The sequence below is a fragment of the Acinonyx jubatus genome, chromosome B3, assembly GCF_027475565.1.
Source record: "Acinonyx jubatus isolate Ajub_Pintada_27869175 chromosome B3, VMU_Ajub_asm_v1.0, whole genome shotgun sequence".
Taxonomy (NCBI): domain Eukaryota; kingdom Metazoa; phylum Chordata; class Mammalia; order Carnivora; family Felidae; genus Acinonyx; species Acinonyx jubatus.
Genome location: NC_069386.1, coordinates 69,297,551 through 69,318,701, shown reverse-complemented (window position 1 = coordinate 69,318,701; position 21,151 = coordinate 69,297,551). Strand labels below are relative to the sequence as shown.

The 21,151-nt window shown below is 34.9% G+C and overlaps 1 protein-coding gene across 1 annotated transcript; it reads right to left on the bottom strand.

Moving 5' to 3' along the window:
• Window positions 1-16,073: 16,073 nt before the first annotated feature.
• On the bottom strand, window positions 16,074-18,265 carry LOC106969827 (olfactory receptor 11H6-like). The gene is made up of 2 exons (XM_015066361.3): window positions 18,217-18,265; window positions 16,074-17,053 (listed from the first exon to the last, which is right to left on the bottom strand). The coding sequence occupies exons 1-2, from the start codon at window positions 18,263-18,265 to the stop codon at window positions 16,074-16,076; spliced, it is 1,029 nt and encodes a 342-aa protein (XP_014921847.3).
• Between the last annotated feature and the right edge of the window lie 2,886 nt (window positions 18,266-21,151).

Here is a 21,151-nt window from a genome sequence, read left to right as displayed (position 1 = left end):
CAGTGATCAGAAAGACGATTTTTAAGAATAAGGCCCGAGTGCCTAGGTGGCTTGGTCGGTTAAGCAATTGACTTTGGCTCAGGTAATGATCTCATGGTTTGTGAGTTTGAGCCCGGCTTCAGGCTCTGTGCTGACAGCTCACAGCCTGGAGTGTGCTTTTAGGATTCTGTTTCCCTCCCTCTCTGCACCTGCCTCTCTCTCTTCTCTCTCTCTCTCTCTCTCTCTCTCTCTCTCTCTCTCTCTCTCTTTCTCTCCCTCTCTCTCTATGCTATAGCAACTATTCAATAGAAATAACTGAGTCCAGTAATAGATATTTAAAAAGTGAAGAAAGAAAAGAAAAATTAACCAACCTAAACCTATGTATACAATAAAAGGTCCTCATAAGTGGAGGCAAAAATAAAGATTTTTCAGAAAAAAAAGCTGAAAGAATGTTGCCATAATAATTCTCACACTACAAAAAATAATAGTAGTTCTTTATGCTGAAGAAAATGATCCCAGAAGGAAACACAGGACATCAGGAAGAAGTGAAGGGACAACAAAATATAAATGTTGGGTGAAAGTTGACTACTCAAAATCATAAAACAATTGTATGACTTATAATAAATGTAAAACTAAACTATTAGAAAATAAACGCATGTGTGAGTAAATAAAATCAAAATGTTCTTGTTTTTTCCATTGTTTAGGAAGTCTTAAGTAATATTTTAGATGAAGTATAATATATTCAATATATATATTAAGAAATCACTGCTTAACACAAAAGCAAAAAAAAAAGGAATAAAGAACAGATGGAATTATAAAAATCAGCAAAATGATAAACTGAATTACATTGGTAATTACATTAAATATAAAAAGATTAAATAGTCCAATTAAAAGTAAACATTTTGAGACTCCATTTTTTTTAATTTTTTTTTTTTAACATTTATTTATTTTTGAGACAGAGAGAGACAGAGCATGAATGGGGAAGGGTCAGAGAGAGGGAGACACAGAATCTGAAACAGGCTCCAGGCTCTGAGCTGTCAGCACAGAGCCCGACGCGGGGCTCAAACTCACGGACCGCGAGATCATGACATGAGCTGAAGTCGGCCGCTTAACCGACTGAGCCACCCAGGTGCCCCGAGACTCCATTTTTTTAAAAAGACAAGGCAAATGCTGTTTAAGTTACACACTTTAACATAAGGACACATCCTTGAACACAAGAATTTCACCCTTGAAATAGAGGATGGAAAAGAAATAAAATACAAGACTTAGCAAAAATAAATAGATATTTCTTAACGCTACAAGGGTCAATTAATCAGCAAGAAATAATCCCAAATTTGTATACAGCCTATAATTTCAAAATACATAAAAGTTAGCAGGATAGACAAGTTATAATCACTTCAGATTTTAACACACAACTCTAGGTAACCAAGAAGACAGATAAAAAAAAATATCAGTAAGATTTTAGAGATCTTAGCATGAGTAACTAACTTTAATTGACATACGTAAAAAGTAAAATCATGCTTGGGCAATAACCCCAGAATGCACATTCTTTTGCAAGGACACAAAGCATATTTACCAAAATAGGCACTTTTCTGGTCCAAAATACAAGTCTTAAGGATTAAAACCATAGATTGTATGTTCTTAGACCACTGTGAAAATAAGTTGGAAATCAATAACATAAAGTTAACCAGAATATATACAAACGTTTGTAGAATATACATTTGGCACTTAAAAATCTTATAGGCTAAGGGAAGAATCCTAATAGAAGAAAATACTTTCATCTGAATGCTAATAAAAAGCATGGTATAGCAAACCTTCTGGAATGCAACTGAAGTGGTGCTTTAAGGTGAATTTTACTATAAATTCATATAATAAAAAAAGGTTAGGTCGAAAGTCAATCATCTAAACTTTAAAGTCATGGACTATTAAATCCTAAGAAACTAAAGAATAAAAATTAGGATGAAAGCACAAATACACAAATTAGCAGACAGACATGCAAAACAGTTTGTTTCTTTGGGAAAAAAAAATCAAAATGGATACACTCTAACAGTACTAAAAAAGAAAAGGAAACCCCAGATATTAAGGATAATAGAAAAATTTAAAGTGTATAACTACAAACCCTACACACATTAAATGATTAATAAGAGAATATTATGAACCACTTGATACATTTTAACTTTCGGACAATGAATAAAAAAAAATTGAAATGCAGAGTACACCCAAACTACAACCATTAAATACAGTAAATTTTAACAATGTCAAGCATATTAATGCTATTGAATCTTTAACTTAAAGCCATCTCTAAAAAATTCTAGGCCCAAATGGTTCCATTGATGAATACTTTCAAATATCATGGAAAATATTTACAAGATTATTCCACCCAACACTAGCAGAATACAATTTTTCTCAAGCACACACAGAACATTCTCCACAGCACGTTAAATCGCAAAATAAGCCTTTAAACATGTAAGAAAATTGAAATAATAGCATCTTCTCCAACCATAATGACATGAAACTAGAAATGAATAACAGGAAGAAAACTGGAAAATTCATAAATGTCTGGAAATTAAATAACACACTCCTGAAAAACTAATGGGTCAAACCAAATGGGTCAAAAACCAATGGGAAATAAATATATCCTAAAACATGTGAAAAATGTGAATGCAACATATTAAAACTTATGGGAAGCAGCAAAAGCACTTCTAAGAGGTAAGTTTATAGTGATAAAGGCATTCATTAAGAAGGAAGAAAGGGGCACCTGGGCGGCTTAATTGGTTAAGCGTCTGACTTCAGCTCAGGTCTTGATCTTGCGGTTCATGAGTTTGAGGCCTGCGTCAGGCTCTGTGCTGACAGCTCAGAGTCTGGAGCCTGCTTCAGATTCTGTGTCTCCCTCTCTCTCTGCCCCTCCCCTGCTCACACCATGTCTTTCTCTCTCTCTCTTTTAAAAATAAACATTAAAAAATCTTAATAAAAAAAGGAAGATCTCAAATAAACATAATTTTATACTTCAAGGAACTAGAAAAAAGAATAATCTAAGCTCAACAGAAGGAGGAAATAACAACAATCAAAGCAGATACAAGTGAAATAGACAAGAGAACCACAATAGAAATGATCAACAAAACTAAAAGGTGTTTTTTAAAAAGATAAAGAAAATTGATAAAACCTTAGCTAGAATAAGAAAAAGAGAGAGAAGACTCAAATAAGTAAAATCTAAAATAAAAGGGGAGAAATTATAAATGGTACAACAAGAATATAAAAGAATCATAAGAGATTACTATGATTAATTATATGCCAACAAATTGGGTAACTTAGAAGAAATGGATAAATTCCTGGAAAAACTACAACTTATCAACACTGAATCATGAAGAAATGGCAAACCTGAATATACCAATAACAAATGAAGAGACTACATCAGCAACCAAACAAGTTCCAAAAAAGAAAAGCCCAGGATGAGATGGTTTCAATGGTAAATACTGCCAAATATTAAAGAGGAATTGATAGACTTCTAGGGAAGATGGTGGAGTAGAAAGATATTAAGCTCACCTCATCCTATGGATGCAACTAGGTAACACTCACATCAGGGTAAAAATAACCAAGGGTAAAATGACCTGAAGACTGGCAGAATAGACTCTCCACAGCTAAATGTGAAAAAGAGGCCTCACAGAAGAGGGTAGAAAGGGCAGTGGTAAGTCTGGGCACCAAAATGACCCATTGGACTGTCTGCAGGAGGGATCATCTGGCAGGCATGGAGAGTGGGGAAAGGACCAGACTCCCACACTGGGAACCCCAGGCAAAGAGGACCCACACAGGGAAGATGAATCCCCAGAACATCTGACTTTGAAAACCAGAGAGTCCAGGTTTTCTTGGACCCTCTTGCTCTAGGACAGCCAGGAGGATGGGGTCCCATGCTTAAAGAGACAGCACAACAGACCCACAGAGATACCGCACAGAAGCAGTGGTTTGAAAAACACCTGGGGTATATAGAAATATTTATTTACTAATCTCAGAGCATGAATTGGAGGGGCAAGGATCTTTGCGAGACTTCAAGAACCAAAGAGTGGGCTGGCAACATTTACTTCCCCTACCCCCTAGCCTAGATACATGGACACCTGCAGGAACCAGCACAGTGCCAACACTCTCCACCTAGCTTGCTAACAGCATGCCCCTCCCTGCCCAGCTCTCTTCTGCAGATCTGCCCCCTTCAACCCTGTTGGCCTTGGTAGGAGTTTTCCCAAGCCTGCATGTCTCCTCACACAGCCAATCAGTATGGACCTTGCTGGCATCATGTGTCCCACCTCTGCATTCTCCTGTGGACCTGCCCCTTCCAATATGCCTTTGGTGAGATCCCATTCAAAGCAGTGTCACAAACCCAGCAATTTGCAAGTATCCTTGACAGGCACCAGGACCACTCCAAACTGACTCCTGCCCCATGGACAGGAAGATGGGGGGAGAGGGAGGGAGGGAGGGAGGGAAAGAGAGAGAGATAACCATACACCAGTCTAACTGTGGCCCCAGCACTGGACTCGAGGAAGATATAGGGTCTGACATTAGGCCTCATGCATTAATGAAAGCTTCTCGGGAGACAACACAAGGGAAGTGCACTGCAGTTCTAAGTTACTGCATCTCTGGCAAATGCCTAGTCTGACTCAATTGAAGCCCAAGGCAGCCCACTAACAGCACAGGGACCAAACCCTGCTCACAACAGGCAAAAAGAATCACAGTAGACAATTGGACTGAAGGCAAAAGTGACACAATCACAATAGCAGGTCACATGCAACTCACATAGGAACACTCCAGAAGCACCAGGTTCTGGTGAATATGGGACAATGCATTGCAGGCTACAACAGGAACTCTTATTCATAAGGCCACTACTTTCAACAGCAGGAGATGAAACTGTCTTTCCTAACATATAGAAACAGATACAGAGAGTTAGACAAAATGAGGAGGCAGAGGAATATTTCCCAAATGAAAGAACAAGACAAAATCACAGAAAGAGTCCTAAGTGAAATGGATGTAAGTAATATGTCTGATAGACAACTTAAAGTAATGGTCATAAAGATACTCACTGCACTTAAGAAAGAGAGAAGGACCTCTGTGAGACTCTCAACAAACAGAGAGAAAACATAAAAAATAAATCAGAGATGGATAACTCAATAAGTGAAATTAAAAATATACTAGGGGGAATAAGTAGTAGACTAGAAGAAGCAGAAGAATGGATCAGTTACCTGGAGGACAGGTAATGGAAAGCAATCAAGCTAAAGAGGAGAGAGAAAAAATAATAATAATAAACGAAAATAGACTAAAGGAATTCAATGACACAATCAAGCATAATAATATTCACATTGTAGAGATCCTAGAAAAAGAGAGAGAAAGGGGCAGAAAACTTATTTGAAGAAATAGCTGAAAAATTTCCAAATTTGGTGAAGGAAACAGACATCCAGATCCAGCAGCCACAGTCCCCAACAAAATCAACCCAAGGAGGTCCATGCCAAGCCACACAGTAATTAACTGGCAAGATATGATGATAAAGAGATAATTTTAAAAGCAACAAGAGAAAACAACTACATACAGGGAAATTCCATAAGGCTATTACTTGATTTTGGCAGAAATTTTGCAGGTCAGAAAGGAGTCTCATGGCATTTTCAAAGTTCTGAAAGAAAAAAAATGCAACCAAGAATACACTTTGTCCAGCAAAGCTATCATTTAGAATAGAAAGAGAAATAAAGAGTTTCCCAGACAAACAAAAATTAAAGGGAATTAATCACAACTGAACCAACCCTACAAGAAATATCAAAGAGGACTCTTTGAGTGCAAAGACCATAAGTAAGAGTAGGAAAAGTAGAAAGTACAAAAGCAGTAAAAATAAGTGTATCTGTAAAAATAAGCCAAGGGATTCACAAAATCAAAGGATGTAAAGTACAACACCAAATACTTCAAATGTGGGAGAGAAGGAGAAAGAAGTGTACAAAGTTAAGCAATTATCAACTTAATACAGACTGCTATACTCATAAGATGTTATATATGAATCTAATGGTAACCACACATCAAAAACCAGTAATAGATACGCAAAAAATAAAGAGAAAGGAATCCAAGTATATCACTAAAGAAAGCCAGTGAAGTGTAAGAGAGCAAGAGAATAAAGGAACAGAGAATAATTGCAAAAACAATCATAAAATCAGTAACAAAATAGCAATAAGTACATATCTATCAATAACCATGTTAAATGTAAATGGACTAACTGATCTAATTAAAAGACATAGGGTGGTGGAATGGATAAAAAAACAACCCCATCTATATGCTGCCTAAGAGACTCATTTCAAACCAAAGGATACATGCAGATTGAAAGCAAAGGGATGGAAAACCATTTGTCAAACAAATGGAAGTGACTAGCTGGGATAGCAATGCTTATACCAGACAAAATAGACTTTAAAACAAAGACTGTAACAAGAGGCATAGAGGGACACTAAATACTCATAAGGGGAACAATCCAACAAGAAGATATAACAATTGTAAATATTCATGCACCCAACATGAAAGCATGCAAATACTTAAGGCTAGGAATACACATAAATGAAGTAGTGGATAGTAACACAATAATAGTAGGGGATTTTAATAGCCCACTTACATCAATGGATAAATCATCCAGGCAGAAAATCAACAAGGAAACATTAGCTTTTAATGACACATTGGACCAAATGGATCTAAGAAATGTATTCAGAGCATCCCAGCCTAAAACAGCAGAGTATATATTCTCTTCAAATGTACATGGAACATTCTCCAGAATAGAATACAAATTAAGCTACAAAACAATTCTTAAAAAATTAAAAAAGACTGAATTTATGCCATGTATCTTTTCTGAACACAACATTATGAAACTAGAAAGAAAAGATCTGGGAAGGAAAACCTATTGAATGGGAGAAGATATTTGCAAATGACATATCTGATAAAGGGTTAGTATCAAAATATATAAAGAACTCCTACTCAGTACCTAAACCCCCACAAATAGCCCAGTTAAAAAAATGGGCACAAAATATGAAAAGACATTTCTGCAAAGAAGACATACAGATGGGCAACAGACGAATGAAAAGATGTTCAAAATTACTCATCATCAGGAAAATGCAAATCAGCATTGCAATGAGACATCCCCTCACTCTTAAGAATGGCTTAAAAAAAAGAACAACAAATGTGGGCAAGGATATGGAGAAAAAACAACCATCTTGCACTATGGGTGGGAATGAAAACTGGTGCAACCACTGTGGAAAACAGTATAAAGGTTCCTCAAAAACTAAAAATAGAACTACAATGCATTTCATTAATTCCACTAATGAGTATTTACACAAAGAATACAAAAACATTAATTCAAAAAGATATATGCACCATTATGGTTATTGCAGCATTATTTATAATATCCAAGATATGGTAGTAATCTGTGTCCATAGTTGGGTGGATAAAGAAGATGTGGTATATATATTTAATGCAATATTACTCAGTCACAAAAAATAATTAAATCTTGCCATTGCAACAACATTAATGGACCTAGAGGGTATAACACTAAGTGAAAAAAGTCAGAGAAATACAAATACCATATGATTCCATTCATATGTGGAATTTAAGAAACAAAACAAATGAACAAAAAAAAAGTGAAAAAAAAAAAAAAAGAAACAGACTCTTAACTATATGGAACAAACTAATGGTTACCAGATGGGAGATGGGTGGGGGGATGGATGAAATAAATGAAGGGAATTAAGAATATACTTATCATGATGAGCACTGAGTAATCAAATGGACAGAACTGTTGAATCACTGTACTGTACACCTGAAACTAATATAACATGATATGTTAACTATACTGGAATTCAAATAGATAAAAAAGAATTGACACCAATTCTTCTCAAACTCTTCTAAAAATCTCAAGAGGAAGGTACATTCCAAATCCATTTTACAAAACCAGCATTACCCTGATATCATATAAGTACACCACAAGAACACAAAACAAAACAAAACAAAAAACTACAGGCCAATGTCTCTGATGAATATAGGTACAAATATTCTAACAAAACACTAGCCCACCAAATACAACAGTACAAAAAAGCAATTGTACACCAAGATCAAGGATTTATCACTGAGATGAAAGGGTGATTCAACATACACGTTCAATAAATATGATACACATTAATAAAATGACTGATAAGTCATATGACCATCTCAAAAACCATTTGACAAAAGACAACATCCTTTCAAGCTAAAATCTCAGCCATTTGTCTATAGAAGGAATGAATATACCAGAATCTAATAAAGGTCATAAATGACAAACCCACAGCAAACATCATACTCAATGGTGAAAGATTGAAAGCTTCTCTAAGATCAAGAACAAGAGTGCCTACTATCATCACTACTGTTCAATATAGTACTGTAAATCCTATCCAGAGCAATTAGGAAGGAAAAAGAAATAAAGGCATCCAAATAGGAAAGGAACAAGTATATGTCGTGTGTGTGTGTGTGTGTATAAAGTTTCAGGATACAAGATCAACAAACAAAACTCAGCTGTGTTTCTATACGCTAATAATGAACTCTTTGAAAGAGATAAAAGAAATCTATCCCAATTACAACAACATTGAAAAATAGAAAATAGCAATAAATTTAATAAAGGAGGTGAAAAACCTATATATTTAAAACTAAGACATTGAGTAAAAAGACTGAAGAAGACACATAAATGAAAAGATATAGTGTCATAAGACTGAAAGAATATTGTGAAATACTGTCAACTAATACTGTGAAAACAATACTGAAACTATACACATTAAATGAAATCTATACATTCAATGCAATCTGGATCAAAATTCTAACAACATTTTTCAAAAAAACAGAAAAAATATCCTAAAATTTGTATGGAATCACAAAAAAGTCTGAATGATCAAAGCATTCGTGAGAAAGAAACCAACATAGAGGTGTCACAGTACTTGATTTCAAGTTATGTTACAAAGCTATACTAATCAAAACAATATGGTACTAACATTAAAACAGGCACATAGATCAGTGGAATAGAATGACATGAATGAATCCAGAGGACATTATGCTAAAAAATAAGCCATAAATGGAAGGACAGATTGTGTATGGTATCATTAATACATGGAATTTTATTAAGTTAATTTTATAGAATGAGAATAGAATGTTGGTTACCAGGGGATGGTGGGGGGAGTGGATATGAGGTGATTAGATCAAAGGGAACAAATTTCCAGTTATGAGAACAGTAAGTTCTAAGGATATAATGTATAGCATGGTGACTACAGTTAATAAATATGTTGAGAGTAGGTCTTAAGCATTCTTCATACATACACAAAAATAGTTACCTTTGTTAACTATGACAAGTAATGGATGTGCTAATTATCTTCATCTTGGTAGTCATTCTGCAATGTGTAAGCGCAACAAAACATTCCACATTGTACACTTCAAACACATAAGACACACACCCAAAATTTCTTAAGTCCAAGGAATTAGGGGGAAGGGAAATATTATGTTATGTTTAAGTATTTGGTTCCAGGTTGAAATCCTTGCATGTCATCTCTATTCAGCCAGTTAGTATCTGTATTGCCTTGAGGTTACTGGGTATCTCTAACTTCACTAAAACCACAAAGGGGTGTAAAGATTCAAAGAAGTAATGTGAAACAAGCAATTGCATATTGCTTGCTCAGAGTCACAACCTAAAAACATTGGACATACTCTTTTCAATATGCTATGTACACCCAATCCCTTTTTCTTTTTCCTTTAAACAAAACACAATTTATTGAGGTATGACTGGCAAACAAAAGCTGTGTATATTTAATGTATACAAATTGATGTTTGGAGATAAGTCTACATCCATGAAATCATCACCACAGTCTATTGCCTAATCATATTCATTACCTTTCAAAATTTCCTCCCACTCTATTATTTTTTTTTTTTTTGGTGCGGTGTGTGTGTGATAAGTTAACATGAGATCTACTCTTAGCAATTTTTAAGTATTCAATACAGTACTATTAAGTACAGACACCATGATGTACAGTAGTTCTCTAGGAAATAGTCACCTTATATAACTGAAACTTTGTGCCCATTAATACCTGTTTCCCCCTTGCTCTAACCCCTGGAAACAGCTGTTATACTGTCTGTTTCTAAGAGTTTGCCTATTTTTAAATTCCTCATCTAAGTGGTATCACATAGCATTAGTCCTTCTGTATCTGGATTATTTCATTTAGCATTATTTCTTCCACACACCACACACACATACCATATTTTATACATCCATTCATCCATTGATGGAGATTTAGCTTGCTTCCATGTCTTGGCTTTTACGACTAATGCTGCAATAAACAATGATGTTCAGATAGCTTTTTGAGATCTCTTTGGTATCCTGATTTCAACCCTTGGATACATACCCAGAAGCTGGATTGTTGGATTATATGGTATTTCTCTTTTAAATTTTTTGAAGACCCTCAGTACTGTTTTCCATAGTGGCTATACCAATGTACATTCCAGTCAGTGGTGTACAAGGGATGACTTTTCCTCACCAATACTTGTTATCTTTTGGTTTTTTGGATAGTAGCCATCCCAGCAGGTATGCAGTAATATCTCACTGTGGCTGTGATGTTCATTTCCCAGATGCTTAGTGATGTTGAGCATCTCATCACATACTCACTCACCATTTGTATAACTTTTTGGGGAAATGTCTATTCAATCCCTTGCTCTTTTAAAAAACATGTTTGATTATTTATTTATTTATTTATTTATTTATTTATTTATTTATTTATTTGAGAGAGAGAGAGAGAGAGAGAGAGAACACGCAAGCATAAGCAGTGTATGGGTAGAAACAGAGGGACAGAGAGAATCCCAACCAGGTTCCACACACCCTGGGAGCTCAAACTCATCAACCATGAGATCATGACCTAGGCTGAAATGAAGAGTTGAACACTTAACCAACTGAGACACCCAGGTGTCCCTAATCCTTTGCTCATTTCTTAAAAATGTTTATTTTTTTTGAGAGAGAGAAAGAGACAGAGAGAGAGCAGGGAAGGGGCAGAGAGATGGGGAGACACAGAATCCAAAACAGGCTCCAGGCTCTGAGCTGTCAGCACAGAGCCTGACAGAGGGCTTGAACCCATGAACCATGAGATCATGACCTGAGCTGAAGTTGGAGGCTTAACTGACTGAGCCACTCAGGCGCCGTTCCTTTGCTCATTTTTTAATAGACTGTTTCATGTTACTGAGTTATAAGAGTTACTTATGTATTTCAGACATTAACCCTTATCACATACATTGTTTGTAAATCTTTTCTTCCATTCTGCAGGTTGATTTTTCATGTTGTTGATTGTTTCCTTTGCTATGTAGAAGCTTTTTAGTTTGATGTAGTCCTTTTCTATTTTTTTCTTTTGTTGCCTGTGCTTTTGGTGTCATATCCAAGACATTACTGCCAAGAACAATCTAAAGAAGATTTTCTCCAATGTTTTCTTCCAGGAGTCCTACAGTTTTGGTTTCAGATATTATATCCAAGTCATTAATTCATTTTGAGTCGATTTTTCTGTGTGATGTTAGATAAGGGTCCAGTTCCATTCTTTTGCATGTGGATATCCAAATTACCAACAACATTGTTGGAGATACAATATTTTCCAATTGTGTACTCTTGGACCCTTGTCAAAGGTTAGTTGACTATAGCATGTATGTATTTCTATGCTCTCTATTCTGTTCCATTGGTGTTTAAGTCTGTCTTTATTTCAAGAAAAATAGAGGGGTATTGAAATATGATTAAAAACGAGGGTTGGTGTATTTCTCCTTATACTTCCCCAAACTTTGTTTTATGAATTTGAAACTGTACTTTTCAGGATAGGAATGTTTAAGGTTTTTAATCTTCCCTGATTGAATGTATATTTTACTCTAAATGTTAGTATATTGATAATTTTTAAGACTATGTATTCCACCTCATAATCTGTATCACATCTATCTTGTTGACCAAGTTTTTCTCTTATTTATGAGTCTTATTTTCCTGCCTATACACGTATATAGTAATTTGTATTGGATGCTTCACATTATTATACATAGATTATTGATATTTTGTTGTCTCTCTCTGAGTAGTGTTTAAGATGTTTTTCAAAGTTTTTAAGATATTTTAAGTTTTCTTATTCAAATAGCTAAAGTGCAATGAAATTATTTCACGAAAGTCTGCACAGTATTTGGATACTTTCTTAAATGTATCACAGTATTTCCTATTTTACCTCTACTCTTTTTTTTCTAAATTGTTTTTAACATTTATTTATTTTTTGAGATACAGAGTATGAGTGGTAGAGAGGCAGACAGAAAGGGAGTCACAGATTTGGAAGCAAGCTCCAGGCTCTGCGCTGTCAGCACACAGCCTGAAGCGGGGCTCAAACTCACAAATGTGAAATCATGACCTGAGCCGAAGTCGGATGCTTAACCAACTGAGCCACCCAGGAGCCCCAATTTCATCTCTACTCTTAATGTCATTCATTCTTTGTCTTTCATAGTGAGCTAAAATTCAGGATTGTATTGTCAAATCATACTTACATGAATCAGTCATCTTACCCATTATAAATTTCTTTATTAAATAATTATGGGTTATAGATGATTAAGGGGTTCACAAAAAAAACAGTTAAGTTTCTGGTATATTATGGCCAGTTCCCCAGGTCCTTCATTAGTGGAAAACTAATTCCTCTGGCCCCAACTCAGACAACCTCATCCAGATTGGTACAGATTATATTTCTAAGTGAATTTCACAGAGGTCTTCATACAACTAGAAGCATTTCCATTCTACATTACCATTCTACGTTATGCAACTTACATGACATTTCCTAGAGAGCCATGCCTCATAAATTCTGGATTCTATTTATAATAGGCAATCCTTTATCAGCAACATTCTGATAAAGGAATTTAAGAAATAAAGGCTCTTTCTTTTAGTAAATAGCTTTGGTTGATTTTCCTGGAGTCTAGTCAACAAGCAATTCAGTGTGGTTCCCCTGTCTTCTTTCCTTTACCCTAAGGGATTTCTTCATCATGAAGAGAATGAATGGATAGCACATAAACTGCTTTAATTCCATTCTCTCACACACTGATAAGTACGTTACTTGCATCAATGTGCCCATCATCTAAGTTACCTTTATTGTAACATTTTAATTGTACCATTATATCACAAATTTTGATGTGAAAAAATAAAAACAATGGCCAATTAAATCAATTCACTAAAATGGTGTTCACAGTTATACCTGACAATATAAAAATTTTCCATTATGTAGAAGCAGAAGCAAAGAAAAACTTTGAACATTTTTTTAAGTTTATTTGCTATTTTGAAAGAGAGAGAGAGAATGGGGGAGGAGCAGAGAGAGAGGGAGAGAGAATCCCAAGCAGGCCCCATACTATCAGCACAGAGCCTGACATAAGGCCTGATCCCACAAACCACGAGATCATGACCTGAGCTGAAATCAAGAGTCAGATGCTTAACCAACTGGGCTGCCCAGGCACCCCTGAACATAATTTTTGAAGATACCAATAGCTTAAGCGTACTCAGTCTTTTTCTATAGACCTCTTGTTTTCTTTATAATGTATTTAAAGAAAAATAACTTCATTATGTATTGTTATAATAATTTCATTAATTCCATCCTTGCTTTTACTCCATCTATTTACCTATTTCTTGTTTCCTGTAATCAACAATTTATTTCTCATTCTTTACTCCTACCCTGTATCAATGCTTTATTAAAATGACTCTAAGAGATATCATTTGGTCATAAATTATGTCGATATTTTAAAAAGATTAGATCAAGATTTGACAGTCAAGGACATAAACACATTTCCTCTTAAAAAAATGTGTGATAAGTTGGGTCACCTTAGTGGCTCAGTCGGCTAAGGTCTGACTTCGGCTCAGGTCATGATCTCACGGTTTGTGCGTTCAAGCCCTGCGTAGGGCTCTGTGCTGACAGCTCAGAGCCTGGGGCCGTTTCAGATTCTGTGTCTCCCTCTCTCTCTGCCCCTCCCCCGCTCACAGTCTGTCTCTGTCTCTCAAAAGTGAATAAACGTTAAAAAAATTTTTTTAAATGTGTTATATGAGATAATATATTCAGGGATATCAAACTATTCAATAGAAAAAAAGATTATGCTTTGACTCATATGACCCTATAAGTTTGTGACACATCTGACTATGCCATCAAATGCTTGAAGAGCTTTTATTTCAAAGTAGTCATTTGGAGCTTGCACTTGATTCCTCTCTTAATGAATTCCTATAAAATAACCAAGTGAATACAAAAGTTGGAAAAATCATTTACAAGAAAACATTAAAATATAAATAAATAGAGCAGTAATTTTTGTGACCATGGATTATGCAACAACATAGCATCATATGTATGTAACATCAATATCACAAGTAACAAAACCAAAGGGGATAAACTGGACTACATCAAGTGGAAATTCAAAAGCAGACAATTAAGAAAGTAAAAAGACAGCTCATAGATTGAAAGAAATATTTGCAAATTATACATCTGATAAGGGACCTGTATCCAGAATATATAAAGATCTTCTGAAACTGTAAAAACAGAGCCATGCCTCATAGCAACTAAAAAATGATCAAGGATCAGAATATACATATTTTTTAAGACATACAAATGGCCAATAAGTAGATGGAAACATACTCCTATCATTAGAAAAATGCAAATGAAAACCACAATAAGATACAACTTCATACCTAAAAGGATGGCTAAAATGAAAGAAAGAAAGAAAGAAAGAAAGAAAGAAAGAAAGAAAGAAAGAAAGAAAAGAAACAAAGCGAAAGAAAGAAAAGAAAAGAAAAAGAAGAAAAAAAGGAAAAGTGTTGTTGAGGATACAGAGAAATTGAAATCCCCATACATTTCATCCTGGGCTCATATGATAGTAAGATGGTGCAACCACTTTGGGAAATAGTCAGCAGTTCCTCAAAATATTAAATACAGAGTCTACATAAGAGCCAGAAATTCGACTTCCAGGGATGTACCCTAGGAAAGTGAAAACATATGTTCACACAAAAACTTGTTAATTCATAACTCATAATAAGCAAAAAATGGAAACAACTCGTATTCAACAACTACTGAATGGATAAATATAAGATGGTATATCCATAAAAGGAATGTTATTCAGCCATAAAAATAAATGAAATACTGATACATATTACAACATAAATGACCCTTGTACACATTACGCTAAGTGAAAGAAGCCAGTCATAAAAGGCTACATATCCTGTGATTCCATTTATATGAAATGTCCAGAATAGGTCAGTCTGCAGAAACAAAAAGTAGATTAATAGTTTCCAGGGTCTAGAAACTGAGAGGTGACACTGGAGAGTGATGGGTCCAGAATCTCTTTGTGGGATAAAGAGAATTCTGTTTGAAAGTATGAGATACTAGTGTCCTTGAGATAACTGGAAGAAGAAAATCTAACAATTTCTTTAATTTTAACAGTACTGGGGAGTTACTGGTGATTGTCTCCTAAACTGTGTAAGGCACAAGTGGTGTATAAGAAAACACAATGCATGGTTCATTCAAAATAGAGCTATTAAAAATAATTCTTGAAAGTGTATATATAATGGAAAAATTGGCAGCCATCTGGATCTACATATTAGGAGAATTTTAACTGGATCTTGGTGAGCAAGTGGGAAGAAATACATTTATGATAAGTCAACATTCAAAAGTCAGTGCATCTTATGTTTTTTTAATATTGACACAAGAATTAAAAAGTTTTGTAAATGTAGCATGTTACTTCGACTTATAAACGTAAAATATAATACAGATTGATATTTATGTATATGACTATAATATGGACAGAAAAATTTTAACTAGTGTTAAGTCTAAATGTCAAAAAGATGCGTAATAGTTTTTTCTCTGCTTTGAAACATTTTAAGTTCAATGTACATTTTTCTCTAATAATAACAAAATGGATAGACGGCCAGTTAACTTAGTAACATTTAATTATACTTGAATATGTTCTTCTCTCCCCCCAAAACATACATTCCTAATTTAGTTAATACAACTGAATGCCAATTTTTAATTACTTATTTCTCATACATTATTTCAGTTGTAAACAAAAGTCCTTCAAAGATTTCTTCCATGCCTACGACTAAATCTCACCACTCTAAATAACTTTCTCAGAGCCACCTTCATCTCTTTATTTCGAAGACTATAGATCAAGGGGTTGAAGAGTGGAGTTAACACAGAATAGGACAAAGTCACATATTTCTGAATCCCTGCTGGATTGCCTGCTGTTGGGCTCACATATACAACCATGATAGAGCCATAGAACAGGGACACCACAGCCAAATGGGAGCCACATGTGGAGAAAGCCTTATGCCGACCTTCTGCTGAGGGGACCTTCAGCACAGCTCTGATCACCAAGGTATAGGAGCTGATAATGAAGACTAAGGTGGTGAAAATGAGGACTGAGTTATAGATAGCACAGATGATCTCAGTGGCAGGAGCTGGCACACAGGACAGCTTTATAAGAGGTCCTGGGTCGCACAGGAAATGATCAATTGTATTGGGACAACAAAATGGCAGCTGAGAGATGAGGTAAATAGGCAAGAGGAAGTACAGGAAGCCACACACCCAACACCCAGCTCCTGTTCTGATGCAGCATTGAACTGTCATGACAGTGGGGTAATGCAGGGGCCTGCAGATAGCAAGGTACCTGTCAAAGGCCATGGCAGACAAGAAGAAGGTCTCAGTGGTGCCCAGGGAGAAGAAGAAGTAGAACTGGAGGAAGCATCCAGAGACAGAAATGGTGTTGGTCTCAGAGAGAAAGTTGGCTAGCATATTAGGGACAGTGGAGGTGATAAACCAGATCTCCAGGAAGGAAAAATTGGCCAGCAGGATGTACATTGGAGTTTGTAGTTGATGGTCCCACATCACAGCACAGATAATACAGATATTTCCAGTTAGTGTCAGAATATATGTCCCAGAGAAGACTGAAAAGAGGAAAATCTGAATTTCCCAGGTATAAGAAAAGCCTAAAAGGATGAATTTACTCACAGAGCTAGAGCAATTATTTATGTTGGAATATTCATTTGTTTGTAATGCTGCAAAAATAACAGATTTCCAAATTACAAGTATAGAAATTAGGGCAGATCCCTTGCTTAGGGTAAAATCATTCTGTGTGTCAATAAATAACAAAATGCCATAATCCATGCAGTGATAGTTCCATGATTTTCATATATTCATGACTCTATTCTGCATACAGTATATAAAAGTGAAAACTCTTCTGTCATCCTAAGGTTTACCATCAAAGTTACTTGGTATTATCAAGAGTCAAGTGTGCCCAAGGATCTACAATTTTAGAATAAGCAGTGAATGAGAGGAATGAATAAACATAGCTAAATAATTAAGTGGTTGTAACCTACAAAGATATCGATGACACTGATATTTAATATTCTTTGATCTATTTGGGAGAGAAATAGGTCAAGCTGATGAGGACAATATAAATAGATTTAAATAACATTTGAAACTTAACTGATTTTAGTTTTACTGTGTTAGATTATGTGAAATATTCCTATGTTAATTTTAGAATATATCATAAACTAATGTTAAAATAAAAATCTATCAGAAGTTTTCACATTTCAATTCCTCTCTTTACTAAAATTACACTCAGAAAGACTTACTGGCAATCTTCCTTATTTTACAAAGAAACTTAAGGAACAAAGCTCTGTAATATAGTCCTACATTGCCCTATATATCACAATCAATACTTGATATATATGATGTTTTTCATTAATATTGCAGTTGATATCAGATACTTTAGTAGATATTAAAGCCAAATATGTATCATTTATGAAGATATGCCAAAGTTGGCTGTGCCCACAAAAGCTGTTCCTCAAAGTTTGCAATCTCAAACAGGAATAAAATTTTGTCTTCTATGCTGTAAATATAACAGAAAGTAACAGATGGTAGTCACTTGAAACTTCCTTGAAGGAAGGTCTATTCCCATTCACTTACTGGAATTCTCCCTGACCTAGGGCCCTAACTCCCACAGAGAGCAATATAAATGGGAAACTGGCAAACCACTTTAAGAGTTCTAGTAAGTTTTGAAGTAACATTTTTTTATAAGCTCTTAGAAAAAATTTAGCTTTGATTCTGGAGAAGGAATACTTTCATAATTCACATATTAAGTGGTATTTAATACAAAACTAGAGAGGCGTGGAAGGAGAAAATAGAGAAGCTTTGAGTCCTGTGAGCTTTACCTTACCTGAAGATACAAGATGGGTATCATAGAAATCTGTATGGCTTAACACCATCTTCTATATCAGAGTGAAAACTCTAATCTCAGATCTCAGAGAAGCCAAATATAATAGTTCCACGCATTACTGTGGGGATTATATGGAATGCTGACCCTTTTAAGAGCAAGAACATTATGAAATCTGTCATGGACCTCTTTAGGCTTGCCCTCTTACAGTTCTCTTGTTTATATAAACTGACAAAGCAACAGGAAACCTGACAGTTGAAAAGAGAATCATAGTCTCATGATCTACACAGAACCAAATGAACAACTGAATATTAAGCCCTTTTACTTTCTGCAAAGATCATCTTTGGGGACTGGCTCTCTAGAGAGGGAATTTATAACACACTAGTCACATTGAACCTGATTTCCTATTCTGTTCCTTACTCAGCATACTGGAATTTGTTTCAAATTCTAACACATTTCCCAATTTAGTTCAAGGAGTTTTATTTGCAATAACAAGAGAAATAGAAACACAAAATGATTTGGGCAGGTTTAAGTTTGCTACTTAACTGTAATCAGAAGTAATTTTCTCTCTGATGATAAAGGAAAAATTGTGACTCTGCCCATTTGCCTTGGCTCTAAGCTTACAAAAAAGTCTAAGGAATATAGGTTAACACAAAGATTAGGAGCCTGTGCATTTAAACATATTAAATATTCCCTCCTTTTGTTTCAGACTATTCATCATCTTAACTCCAACTTGTTTGCCCCAGCCCAAGCTCACCACCACACTGAGATATGCATTCTTTAGCTATGAGTAAAATTTTTAAAATAAGAAAGACATGAAAATATCCTATTCAGTTAATTAACACTTTGGTAATATCTTTTAACTGTTCCATACTACAACATTAGCATTAAGTGGCTATACAATATTTTACATAATTAGTCCCTAATTGTTGAACCTTTAGGTATGATAAACAGAGTTACAAAGATTCTTAATACAAATTAAAACATACCCTATAATAAAAAATTCCAAATGATAGAATATGATCAAGTAAAAGTTATTTAAGAGTGGTCCAACATTATGTGTATGTGAAAGCATATATTAAAATAAATATTCACTAATTAATAGAGAAAAATATAGGAACATGTTATAAATCCAGTGATGGCAATAGATAAAACTGAACTTCATTCTTCACAAAATTAACCAGAAATAAAAGGAATTCCTTAACTTGGTGAAGAATCTCTTTAACAGATATGATTGGCAAAATCATTGTCTAATAGTAAAACACAAAAAGCATTATAATTAATCAAAGACAAAAAGGAAATGAAAGTCTCTGAGCAAGGAGACACCTAAGAGTTTGATGCTAAGTGGAAGCTATTTGAGGAGAATGGTACTAAATGAGAGGAAACTGAAAAGAAAAAGCCCAAAATCTATGTAAAAGTTTTAAAAAAAACAGGAAACAAAAATAATGGATACAAAATTTTCAAAAGCAAAATAAATCATAGGACTTATAATACCAAATATTAAAATATTTGATAAAGTTAGTGCAAGGTGGAAATAGAATCAAAAGATCTTTTTTTTCAATTGTTTAGGAAGATTTAAAAAATTTTTAAGTAATCTGAATAAATTAAATATGTGGAATGCATTAAAATAAAATTCAGAAAAACCAAACATAGAGAAAATTACATTTAAACTGATAAAGGAGCCCCAATGAGAAAAATGCCAGTTTTGAAATAATCAAAACCAGAGGCAAGTGGCACAGTAAAGGTGCAGTTCCACATACCAATACCAGGGGATGGAAGATAACAGAAAAGGTTTGAGAAGACCTAGAACCCCTCGTCATGTTGATTGGTGGAGATCTCCTTTTGAAAAAAGAATCAACCTCAAAACTTAGAACACTAAAAAAAGGCATATCTATGAACTGCCTGACAGAGAATTTTTAAATAACTGTTATAAAGATGCCCAATGAACTAAAAGACAGATACACAATTAAATAAAATCAGGAAAATGAGGAACAAAATGAGAATATCAACAAAGAGAAAGAATTTTTAAAAAACAAAAATTCTGGAGTTGAAAACTGTAAAAACTAAAGTGAAAAATTTCATTAGAGGGGTTGAACATCAGATTTGACAGGTAGGAGAAAGAGTCTGGAACTGGAAGATGGGTCATCTGAAATCATGGAACCAAAGGTACAAAAGGCCTTATAAAACACCAGCAAGAGGATGAATATATGTCTATGGGGTCATGAGAGAAGAAGAGAGAGACAAAGGGGCTTAGCTTATTTGATGAAATAATGGCCAAAATTTTCCAAAACTCTGAGGAGAGTGATGGACATACAGAAGTTTAAATAACTTGAAGTAAATCTGAACAGAACCACATTGAGACACAGTATAACCAAACTGTCTAAAGTCAAAAATAAAGAAAGAAATCTTCAAAGAAGAAAGAGAAAAGCAATTCATCACATACATGGGAGCTTCCATAAGAATATGAGCAGACTTCTCATCATTTACTTTTCAGAACCCAGGAAAGTGATGGGATATATTCAAAGTGCTTAAAAAAAAGAAGCAATAAAACCCCCACTATCAAATTATCAACCACGAATACTGTATCAGTCAAAACTTTCATTCAAAACTGAAGAAGAGAGAGAGAAAGGTATTAAAAATGGTGGAATAGCAAGATCCTTTATACACCTCATCCCACAGGCACAACAAATTTACAACTACACACAGAGAATAATTTTCCTTTGAAAAAGGCCTGAGAATTAGATGAATAGTGCCTTCACAACAAAAGACAAAAGAGAGACATCCAGAAGAGTAGGAGAGGAGAGTCACAGCCTTCCCAGGACTACACCCCAGATACAGTAATTCCACAATTAAGAAAAATAAAAAAATTAGGAAACTCTCCCTCAAGGAGTAAAGGGATTGTGCCCCATATCAGGCATTCCAGTGGATGGGTCCAACA